Source organism: Microtus ochrogaster, unplaced genomic scaffold (assembly GCF_000317375.1).
Source record: "Microtus ochrogaster isolate Prairie Vole_2 unplaced genomic scaffold, MicOch1.0 UNK47, whole genome shotgun sequence".
Taxonomy (NCBI): Eukaryota; Metazoa; Chordata; class Mammalia; order Rodentia; family Cricetidae; genus Microtus; species Microtus ochrogaster.
The window spans coordinates 2,845,676-2,858,135 of record NW_004949145.1 but is presented as its reverse complement, the minus strand read 5'-3'; the positions used below and the strand labels follow the sequence as shown (position 1 = coordinate 2,858,135).

The window sequence follows — 12,460 nt, the reverse complement described above, 5'->3', positions numbered from 1 at the left end:
AGAGCACACTTTGTAGAGCAGACTGCCTGTTAACTCAGATATTTGCCTGTTTTTGCCACCCAAATGCTAAGATTGGAAGAGTGTGCTATAATACTTGGAGAATAAACATTTTTAATTAAAAATAAGCTTCTCCTTTGCTATATCTCAACTGGTCACTCCCATATACTTTGAGATTTTGTTATAATTTATGACTTTAAAATACATTTTTCACTTGACAAATGACTGAAGTTATTATTTTTGTCCTCAAACATGAATGCTACAGAAAGAATTTGTGTACCACCTGCAAAATATTGCAGCCTCTTATTTTGGCTTGCTTTTAGTGAACTACTTCTACATTCTCTACATGAAGATATTCTCATGCTTCTCATTAGCAGACTTCCCTTTTAGCTTGAAGGACTCCACAATATCTCAAGGGCTTATGGTTGTCGACTCTGTTTGCTACTATTTTTTAAAAAGAATTCATAATCTGTATTTCTAAATAACAGTGTTGCTGACATGCAGAGCAGACTTTTTCTTTGTTACACTCATTTCATTGATTACACCATGCTGGTCTCTTGTGGCTTGTAGGTCTTTGCTCAGAACTCAGTCATTGCTTATATTTGAAGTCCCTCATGTGTTCTTTGCTTCTCTTATCATTCTGATTTCAGGATCTCTTACAATAGCAATACGTTCTGAGATAATGATTATTTGAGATGAATTTCTTTTGTGTTCCATGACCTTCTTGGATTTGATCATGGTCATTTTACTCCAGGTTTAAGAGTTTTCTATACTCTCTTCTCTACAGTTATTCTGCTTATTTTTATTAGCTGTTATTCTTGTCTTTTTTATTGTTTTGCTAATTCTTTGATAATTTTATGCAATTTATTTTAATTACATTAACTGTCCTGCCTAAACTCATCCTAGTTCCATACCTCTATACACACAAGGAAATCACTGTGTTACTTTATTTTCTTATTTTTGTGACTAATTATTTGGTATTGGGATGGTATCAAAAAAAAATCCTGTCATTCTTCTTCATTGTATATTCATTCTACCAGTACATCAGATTATATAATGCCTGATCTAAGAACACTCATTTTCCTATTTTATCACATGTAATTTTAAAACATTCTATTAACTTTTTAAAAATTTGCATTTATTTGGCATGCACCCACAGGCATATACACTCATGTTTTGTGAGTGCTTATACATTTGAATCGTGTGTGTGTGCATCTGTGTTTATTGGGTCTTGGGTGTACTTTTGCTATAGCACAAGTGTGTATGTCAGAGGACAACCTTCTCAAATCAGTTTTTTCTTTTCACCACGTGGGTCCAGCAATGGAAACCAGAAAGTCAGGCACAGCAGCAACAGCCTATACCTCCTTAGACATCAAGCTGGTCCACAAACATGTCAAATTCAGTAGTTGCATGCTTTAATTAAGATGAATGTTGCCAATTTTTTTCTTTTGTTTAATGATTTATTTCCAAACTTTATAAAATATTATAGAGTTTGATTTTATATGGTTAGACACTCTCTTATTCTTTTATAAAAAGGCTATTCCTTTTAAATTTAATTTCTTGAGACTTTCATATATGAGTACTATATTTGCATCATTTCTATCTGTTTGAATATATCTAAGGAACTTGATATTCTATGCCATGGATAATTCCCCAGTCAAGTTTCTTGGTGCTCTATGCTCAATGTCTAAGAAAAGCAAACAACATGAATGTCTTTCAGCTGATGAAGAGAAAATAAAAATGTCTCATATGTACACTCTATAATACTTTTCACTGGTAAGTAAGAATGAAACCATGATATGTTCAAAAAATACATGGACTTAGAAAATATTATACTGAGTGATGTTACACAGACCATAAAAAATGCAACATCTCTCTAATGTCTTGTTCTAGTTACCAATCTTTACTCATGGTATCTTATAATTCTGTTACTGTTTTAGAAATACTTCAGTGAATTATCTGTTGTGGGCTTCATAGATCTTCCTTTCCTCTGTATTTACTTCCAGAGCCTCAGCATTGTTCTCTGGCATGTTTGATTTTTATGATTGTCATGTGCAAATTCATACACAGACACCTTCATATTGAAAAGAACCCTCACCTCTGTCACATGCAGATGTTCTGTAGAGGTTAATAGACCTTTTCTATTAATTCTCACCTGAGAATGGATTTGGGTAAATTGGTTGCAACCCTGGACAGGATGACATTGGTGTCAGTTTTCCATGTTTCACTACCTTGCCTCCTCAATGTTTTGAGATCAGATGCTTTGGGGAGCTGAGCTTCCCGGTACAGTAAGTTACTGGCCACATTCCATGATGAGGGACAATTTTTCACTGGGGTACTTAAAAGCATCTATTTGAGCAGTGTTACAAGATGCCCACACTGTTAGGAGTATACATTGTCTTCATTGCAGTGTTTTGCAACTGTCTGTTTTCTCAAATACATCTACCAAGTGGATAGGGAAGAATGACCAAGATTCATTTGCTGACAATCAGGAGTCCAACTACTTTTTATCACCAAGCATCCAAAGAAGCAGAACAATGTTATTCTCTCAATATTTCACATGCAAAAGGAAAGAGCCTTGAAATGGTTGAGAAACTATATGTCTGCCTCTTACTTGTCAGTGTAGAAACATGATCTGGTGTGACCTCTGTGAATGCAGCTCTGTACAAGAGTACATAAGGGGCAGAGTAGTACAAAGGACTCATGCCTACTGTTTTGTTGCCAATTTTCTCAGTTCTGTGGTCCTAAGGGCAGACTCCCCTCGCTCCTGAGGTCTGGAACATTCACAGTGTATTTATAACCCAGTATTGTTAGATTTCTAGAGTCACTGAAGGTGAGTCCACAGCATTCATTCCTTTTTCTTTAACTTAGTGGCCATAATTCCTATCTGTGATCTCATAAATGAGTTTTCCCTCTACTCATCTGATATAATTTCTTTTTAGATTTCGTTTTCTCATGATCAAATCTACTTCATTATTTAATACTTACTCAAAATTCTCAATTAACAAATATTAGCATAGAAAGACACTCCATATGTTTATAGTGATTTGGGGACATACATTCCATGAAAATGAACCTATTTCGTTTGAGACTTCCCTTGGGAAGACACAACACATGCAGTTATGGTCACCCCATAAAGGAAACCCAGGACAGACCAAACAATGATTGCATCAATGTCCAAACCTTTGAACTGTGCGTCTGCTGAGATTACTAGTAGCAGTATGGATAAGGGTTTGTTTGCTGAAACAAGGGATGACTCAAAAGCATTACTGAAAGTGCACCTCAATATGGGTGGTTATCATGAAAGCCAAAACCATGAAGCTCCCTGCACAACTTGCTGGCAACCCCTTTTAGAATTCAGCAGGAAAACTAACTTACAGTTTCTATAGAGTGGGAAGGGCCACTGGTGAACCTTGCAAGTTTCAGCTCTGCAATACATTTATGTTTGTTTACCTCTTGAGTCCCTTGAGCCTTTGAAGCTCTAATACTGAAACGAATGTTTCAGTTCAGAGAAAAGTATCAAACAATGAACCCTGAAGAAGTAAAATTTGGAGGCTCACCTCTCAGGAATGAAGGCAGATCACTAAATATTTTACTCTGGGTATCTTTCTACAGGAATTAGTAACAAATCTTCACTGTCTGCCTGGCCAAGTCATGTTGTTCCTCAGGGACAGTATGTGACTCTTACTTGTGACACTCACAGTGAGTCTAATATATTCAAGCTGTACAAAGAACATGGAACTCCTATTCCTCAGTTCCATAACAAAATATTCCAGAAGAGCCTTCTCTTGGGACCTGTGACTCCAGCATATGCAGGAACCTACAGATGCTATAATTATCAATACCATGATGAACTTTCATCATACAGTGACCCTCTGAAGATCATAATTTCAGGTCAGAGATCATATTTGTTTTCCACATCATTTGTTGTGTATTTTCATTCCACCAACTATTCCCACCTTAGAATTTGTAAAACAGTCAGAGTCTCAGAATTATAAGGGAATATTCAACACAAGGAACTGGAGACTATGATGAGCATAACAATATACCCAAGGACATGTATATTCTTTTCCCTGAAGCTTAATGAGTCTTGAATAAAACAAGAAAAATTTGTGCCTGAAGATGAAACTCATTATCAACAAGATGGCATCAGGATGGGAAAATATCCTCAATTATCCTGACTCTGCAGAACCACAAGTGTTGATGAAACAGAATAAGTAAAATGCAGTTGCTTCACTTGTTTGCAGTAAAAAGCATTGTCAGGGGGACACCCTACTTCTAACTCTGATAGTTGAGCAAGTTTCCAAGTGCCAAGAAATTCACTGGGCCTCTAAAAAATGGAAGGCAAAAAGAAATGGATTCCTTTCTAGTGATTTGAGCAGTAACATATCCCTGCAGAAAATTGATTTATGCTACCTGAGCTTGTTTCTGATTTCTGGCCACAAGAACACTTGTGTTCTCTTTAAGAGTCACATTTGTAATAAATGTATTGTAGTGACTGGTAGGAATACAGAGACCCATATTAAGGACAACTTAAAAGCTCGGGAAAGGATGTACAGAAAATATTAAAGGAAGGAAGGTAATGCATCAACATGTTAGAAGGAAACAATGCAAATGATTCTAGATCAGGAATGCCTTAGAAAAGTTTGAACCATAGAGGTCAGAAGTATCTGCCTGATACTTACATTCACTACTGATTCTCATATCTTGTCAAGGATTATACTTGGCAAAGGTAGTTAGAAATGACTCATGAAGGAGCATATCAAAATCCTTGCCATGTTTTCTGAATTCCCTGAACTTAAGAAGGGACAGCAGCGGCTATGGTAGACAGGTTCAAATGACACATTCTCACAATAAGTCAATTGGAAAATATTGTGCTGCTACCAGGGCCAAATAAGTGGGAAATAATCAGAGAAAGATAGGGGAATCTGTGTACCAAGCAGACATATAAACAGAAAAGGAAAGGACACTAAAACACTAACAAGAAGAACATATTAAGGGGGAAAATAGCATAGGAATTCTGGGATACATAGATTGATAGCAGGTTCATATTCACAATTTTTTATTCCTAGGAATCTACAGGAAGCCTTTTCTTTTGGCCTTACCAACTCCCCTGGTAAAATTAGGAAAGAAGGTGACACTGAAGTGCCATTCAGAGATTATGTTTGACACTTTCACTTTGACTTCACATAGAATGGGAGTAATCAAGGACTCTTTCCAGCTCTCTGCAGAATCTCATCTTGGGATGTCCTATGCCAACTTCCCAATAGGTCCTGTGACACCTGACCATGCTGGGACTTACACATGCTATGGTTCTTACCACCAAACACCATATGAGTGGTCTGAATCCAGTGACTCTGTTGACATAAAGATCACAGGTAAGAAGGTGCTACTTGGTCCTAATCCTCTCTGTGATGCAGAACAGTTATTCCATAGACTAGAAGTCCTGGGAGGTTGTGGGAAATAGGAGGGTTGGAAACTTAGAGAAAGGCAGCCTGTGGAAGTATATTACTGACATAGACAATGAAAACGAAAACACAAGAAAAGACCATTAGTTATAATGTAAAGCACAGATGTAGGAATGTCAAAGAATCCATAACCAGATATAAAGAGAAAGGAGTAACTTGATGAGCTTGATGTGACAATATCATCCTTCTACTAATATTCAATGTCCTCTACAATTCAGAATTTTGTTTACTTTCTACCTCTACAAGACATCTTCTGGAGAGATGGCTCAGTGGTTAAGAGCACTGATTGTTCTTCCACAGGTCCTGAGTTCAATTCCCAGCAACCACATGGTGGCTCACAACCATCTGTTATAAAATCTGGTGCCAACTTCTGGCCTGCAGGGACACATGCAGGCAGAACATTGTATACATAATAAATAAATATAAAAAAGACATCTTCTGGAGACATAGACATTATTGTGTGTCTTAGCCAAGTTTATATGTTGAGTGTGGTTGGTTCTTCATGAGATCTGAGGTCTTGGTACATATCACACCCATAAAATTTCTATCTAGTTTGACTGTTCTTCCATTCTTGTGGTTGTTTGTTTATTCATCCAAAGATAGCGTAACCCTGGGAATTGAGCAGACCACCAGTCGCTCTCTGTTCTCTACATTTCCAAACTCTTGTCAGCCCATGTTCCAAACAAAGTCATCTGGGATGGGTAAAAGAAATACTATAGTGGTTCTGCCTGGGATACACAGACACAAATAATACAGAGAAATGGAAATAAATGCAAATAATACATCAGGAAGGGAGACTGAGAGAAAGACTCAGAGATAGAAAGGGTTGAGAAAATAGTAAGCATTACATGTGTGCAAAGAGAAAACCTGCAAAAAGTCTTAAGGTTGAATGAAATATTTGAAAGTTAAAGTAATAATGGCAAATATTGGATATTTCAAAGCAGAGATAGGGAGGCAGATGATAGATTATACTTGAACAGTAAATATATTACAAAGGAGGGAAGATCATCATGGCCCCTGTATAAGGGAAACAAACACATTTATGGAATATTCTGTCCTTTAAAAAGAGAGATTCATTAACACAGATACAGAAAAAGAGACAAGATAGAAAATGAATTACATAGAATGAAGTCAGATTCTACATTTTTAATATACATAGAATGAGGGAGTTATAGGTCATAAAATTGGTAACAAACCATGAGAAAGGGAAGGAGATTAACAAAGAGGGATAGGAAAATAGGAGGAATGCATATGCCATGGAAGGGTCAATGCCAGGAAGAACCAGCAAATGTGGCATACAGGAATAGGGTGGGAAGAAAATGAACAGAATGGACTGTATGATGATGTCTTAATGAAGTCCATTGCTTTATGTCCCAATTAAAACAAAATAATAAGTACCTCTAATTAAACCCTTTGATTGAAAAAAAAAACATTTGAAAAACCTGAAGATATAAGGAAGAACACGTGGGAAAGAGAAGTGAATCAGAAGCAGTTGAAGAACAATATAAAATACTAGTGTTAATATGATAAATAATACACTATCATAAATATGTAGATATATATAGAAACAACAAAAGACAAAGAGGGCATGAAATAAGAAACTCTATTTTACTTTAAGAAAGCAAAACAGAAAAAAAGAAAGCAAAACGGTTTGTAAAAATGAACAAAATACATTGTATGTAAAAGAATTTCATAATCAAGTCAATTAATAAATACTATTAAAATAAATTAATAAAAAACTTCTAAAAGACACAAGTCATGATCCAATGAATGCAACTAGACAAAGAAACTCTCAAAAAGAAAAATGGTAGAAAGAATACTTGTGTAACACAGTGAAGTCAGAGACACAGATAAGATTGAAGAAGGCAGAGGGAGAGGAGTAGAGAAGCAGGGAGAAATGTAGAGAAAGAGAGAGAGAGAGAGAGAGAGAGAGAGAGAGAGAGAGAGAGAGAGAGAGAGAGATCACAGAAATGGAAGCAGGAAAATGGAACACTAAGGCGCACACTGATAAGGAACTGCCCCTCTAACTGTCTCTGCCCCTTTCCTTCCAGGTTTATACAAGAAACCTACTCTGTCAGCCATGATGGGCCCGGTGGTGATGCCACGAGAGAACATGACCTTGTCCTGCACCTCTGACCATAATTTTGACATGTTCCATCTGTCCAGGAAAGGGGTGCCTCAAGTACTTGGACTGCCTGCAGTTCAGAGTCACAATGGAACATTCCAGGCCAACTTCCTTCTTGATCCTGTAATACAGGAAGAGAACTATAGATGCTATGGCTCTTTCAGGAACTCTTGCAATGTGTGGTCATCCCCAAGTGACCCATTTTACCTTCCTGTCATAGGTAAGAAAACCTCATCAGTATCTCATGTTTTGACACTAATAAAATCCTAAAGCTATGTGTGAAAAGCATCCTACTGATGATGGAGAGAAAAATCCCATAGGAAGTTTGAAAGAAGCATTGCCATGAGTCCTGCTGTTTTGTGTGTGTGTGTGTGTGTGTGTGTGTGTGTGTGTGTGTGTGTGTGTGTGTGTGTATTCCTGCACAATTCTTCATGCAAGGTTAAGGACTGTCTGCTCAGGATTTTATACTCTGAAGCCATAGGAACATATAGCTAAAGAATAATCATAAAACATTTTGTAGTGCCTGGGGTGTTTTGAAAGGTTCCTCGTTACTGCCATTGATATCATATATATAATACATATTATATTTACTATGAGAATTTTATATGCTAAAACACAGAACACATAGTAATATGACATATGCCATCTAGTTTCTTATTCTTCATAATTTTATACGTATTATTTCTTTGATAAATTTAAACAATGTGCTTTGATCATATTCACTCACTTTCTCAACTCCTCCTGGACCTACCTACCAAACTCTGTTATATTTTTTATCCATGAAGTTCAATTTGTGATGCCCATATATTCGTGGATGTGTGACCTACCAGTGGTGCATGGCCACCTTACTTGTAGCAACACTCTTGAAACTAATTTTCCCAGCAGTTATTGTTTGCCTATATCTCCTTGACTAAAAGTGGGACTTGATGTCCACATCCCCACTGCATGATGGGATTTGGTCTGGCTTGAGCATCTACTGATCTTGTGCATGCTGTCACAACTGCTTTTGAGTACAAACATGCAACTTTCCTATGAGGCATGATTAATAACAACTTAGAGATAGAAATTGTGGTTCAACCTGAGGGTCGGAAAAGCAAAGCAGCCAGCTACTGACTCTTACCTCAACCTAGTCCAAAATGGTGATCCTGACTCCATGAATCCCAGAATGATACTGTGTCTGAGAGCTGTCTTCTCCCGTTTTATAATCCTCTTCAGGGCTGGGAATAAAGGCATGTACCACTAGGATTAAAGGCGTGCATCACCATGTTTCTGTGACAAACTAATGTGATTACTGGAATTAAAGGTATGTGTTACCACTGCCTGGTCTGTAAGGCTGACCAGTGGGGCCGTTTTACTCTCTGATCTTCAGGCAAACTTTACTTATTAATTACAAATGAAATGTTATTGTAGGAAAGCCACTTGTTTGTTTCCCAGTCATCCGAAATAATCACACAGAAACTGTATTAATTAAATCACTGCTTGGCCCATTAGCTATAGATTCTTATTGACTAACTCTTATATCTTAATTGAACCCAGTTCTAGTAATCTGTGTATCACCACGAGGTTGTTGCTTACTGGGTAAAGTTTCCAGCACCTGTGTCTGGCAAGGTTACATGGTTTCTCTCTGACTCCGCATTATTTCTCCCTGCATTCATTTAGTCCTCCCCCCGCCCAACTCTGGTCTACCCTATCACAGGCCCAAAACAGTTTCTTTATTAACCAATGGTATTCACAGCATACAAAGGGAATCCCTCTTCAAAATACCACTACAGTCTTCCTGAGTTCACAACACAGTCTTCTTGGTAATTATAATCAAGCTCATTTAGCTAATTTTGACCCAACTGTTTTCCACAATGAACAATGAAGATTTGTAGAAGTGGGAGTGGTGTAAATGTCCCAGTTAGAGCCAAGCATTCCACAGTGTTTTATTTTCTGCAGTTTAGCAAGTTGTGGGTATCTGTACTGGTCACCTATTGCAAATAGAAACTTCCCTGAGTGACACATTAATATAGTAGTCTAAAGAAAAGCCATTAGGAGTCACTTTAACACTGTGTGCATTTAGCTGAATAAGAGCAGTTCTTCTTCAAGAATCTTGTCCTAAAAATTAATAGTCTATTACTTATCCTTCTATCATTAAATATTAGGCAATTTAATACACTAGTCCTAAGACTGACAACTTATTGGATTCATATCTTTCAGCAGATAATCACGGACTCCTGCATATTCTGATTAGAGTGTCATTTTTGATGATGGCTGTCTTCCTCATGTTCATCATTCACTCTCGGTGCTCTGCCAAAAGGAATAAGTATCGGGAAGGAGTCAGTGAGTGTCATCTGAGTAGCATGAGAAACTGAGCCTGGAGAAATGCAGGTGTGTGGTCTTCATTTACTTAGCTCAGGACAGGGTCACTGAAGTAGGGCTTTACCAATAGAAAAGATAAGCCTTGTTCTTTCTCTCAGCCCTCAGACTAGGGACTAGACCTCTACTGTATATTCACATTCAAAGCAGGCTAATATCCAGGAGAAGTTTTATGAAAGAAAGAGAAGGAACACTGAAGAGAGAACTAGTAGTGTAGCAATATGAAGAGATGGAGCTTAGAACACAGAGATGCAGAACAGCTGACTCTGCTCTGGGTAAGAAGAGCCAACTTGGGTTTTACCATATCTCTCATTAATACATTGGTATTTGAAATGAACTTGCAGTAATGCTTTCTTAGATGTTACTAATTACTTCTGTCCCTAAAAATGCAGCCATCTATGACCAAGAAGGACATGCAACAGGTAGGCCCTCATGTACCCACTCTCTTCCGTATACGATGAGGCCTGGATTCCCTCATGCTCTGTAATAACATGTGCATACAACATCACTTAACATTTACCTCTTTCTAGGAACATGAAAGAAAAGAAATGATGGAGGTGGCATACACAGAATTTGTTCAGGGGACATTCAAACAACAATTGATCATACCCAATTCCAGAAGCCTCAGGAATTAACTACAGATACCAGTGTTTACATGGAGTTATGAAATGATAAGTTGAGAACAAAGACTGTCTATAGGACATGAGTTCTAAAGGAAGTTATGAAGAATTCTTCTGTGGAGAACACAGCCCTTTTGGCAGCAAAAACTAACAAATGCAATGAAACAATTGCTGGAATCATAGGGCAGAGGTCTCTAACTTCAGGACCATCCATCATTATTCCAGCATGGAACTGAATGTGGATTTTCTTTATTTAAAAGTATTATGGTTATCACTTTTCCTTTGGACATAAGTCAATATACCTTCTATTTAATCTTTTTCATTTATGTCAACCTGTAATGCCTAACTAGCTGTATTTTCTGGACATACTTGAATTCCATATCAGCAAGAGGCTGATTATTTTTATTGGTATATATTATTAATACGTAATAATGTTATACAACACACTGATTCTCATGACATTTTCTTATATGTATCTATATTTTGATCATAATCACACCCATTTTCCTATTTTGACTTTTGACTACTGCTGATATCCTTCCAGAAGCCCACACTTAACACTGGGTTTTAGCATATACTGTTCTGTGTGTCCAAAATGCTCTTTGTCAAAATCTTCTTTCATCAGAGGCATCTGATGATTCCATGTCTTTCCTTAATCTTTCAATATAGACTTCTCTATTGAAAAATATTTTCTAAAATGTGACTCAGGTAAGACACCATCTGCTTCTCCCATATTTCTATTTACTGTTCTCCTGAAAAATTAACTCATTCAATCAAAGCCTATTGGAAGAGGAATTATTAAGATTCAGGTAGTAAACAAAACCTCACAAGTATCAGGAAGATCCTGAAGTCTACAAGACTCACACACAGATTCACCAATGCCTTCCCCAAAAATGTATGTGTAATTATGATAGCAAAGCAGAGAAGACCCTCCAATTGACTACCCATTTTGGCACAAGGTTAATGAGGTACAGCCACCTTTAATGATCTCCTCATTCATTAGGATGGTTAGTGTTATATTGATGGCTACATTTATGTTTAAAAGTTTTAAATTTCTGTGCGTAAAAGAACTATAAATCAAAATTGTACTTGAAATATTAAAGCTTGCTAGTGGTTCATTTTTGTAATTGACTGGTCATGTATAATTTTAGGAAAGCTGCTCTTTCTGTTTCTATAAATAAAAGCTTCCTTTGTACCAGATGGCCTTCTGCTTTCATATAGACAGAATGTAAATTTAGGAGCTTGCCTTTAGAATCACCTGAGTGGGGTGTCTGGAGGCTGCATTTTGGAATCCCTTGTCCCAGATGTATACCTTTTGTCAGGGTATGAATGAAAGTCTCTGCTTTATTAAAATGTGTTAGTGGCCAGACTGTTGAATCTCTGAGCAAGCACTCACACCCATATCATCATGATCCTGTAAATAATCCTAGTAAATGCATTAGTTCACCAAAATAGTCCTAGGGGGATCATTTATTGGATCTGTCATGGGCACCCTATCTGGGATCAACAAATGTTTGCTCACATTTCACCAGAGTCATACAGAGTATGTACACAGGAACAATCTTAAATATGATTTTTATAGCTATTATAAAACCCCATGACCTAAAGCTAATTGGGGTAAAATATCTGTTTGGATTACATTTCTTACACAACCCCAGATCACAATCCAAACTGTCAAGCCAAAGTAGGAAGCAACTGAAGCAGATACAATAAAGGTTCATCGCATACTGGATCATTCCTCATGCTTTGTTCAGCCTACTTTCTTGTACAATTTTGGGTGGCCTGACAAATAGTGTCACCATCACAGTAGTCTAAACCTTCTCCCATCAACCATGAATCAAGGTGAAAGACCCCTGTCCAGCTTGCTAAGCAGCTTAGCACCAGATGAAAGA

General features: G+C 37.3%; 1 protein-coding gene across 1 annotated transcript in view; it reads left to right on the top strand.

Annotated features, from left to right (window-relative positions):
* Positions 1 to 3,170: 3,170 nt before the first annotated feature.
* LOC101996008 (leukocyte immunoglobulin-like receptor subfamily B member 3) overlaps positions 3,171 to 12,460 on the top strand; it is a 127,625-nt gene continuing 118,335 nt past the window's right edge. Inside the window, exons 1-5 of the mRNA XM_026777131.1 lie at positions 3,171 to 3,228; positions 3,613 to 3,891; positions 5,070 to 5,375; positions 7,517 to 7,810; positions 9,790 to 9,912. Coding sequence (XP_026632932.1) covers positions 3,171 to 3,228; positions 3,613 to 3,891; positions 5,070 to 5,375; positions 7,517 to 7,810; positions 9,790 to 9,912 — 1,060 coding nt within the window. The remainder of the gene's footprint in view (positions 3,229 to 3,612; positions 3,892 to 5,069; positions 5,376 to 7,516; positions 7,811 to 9,789; positions 9,913 to 12,460) is intronic.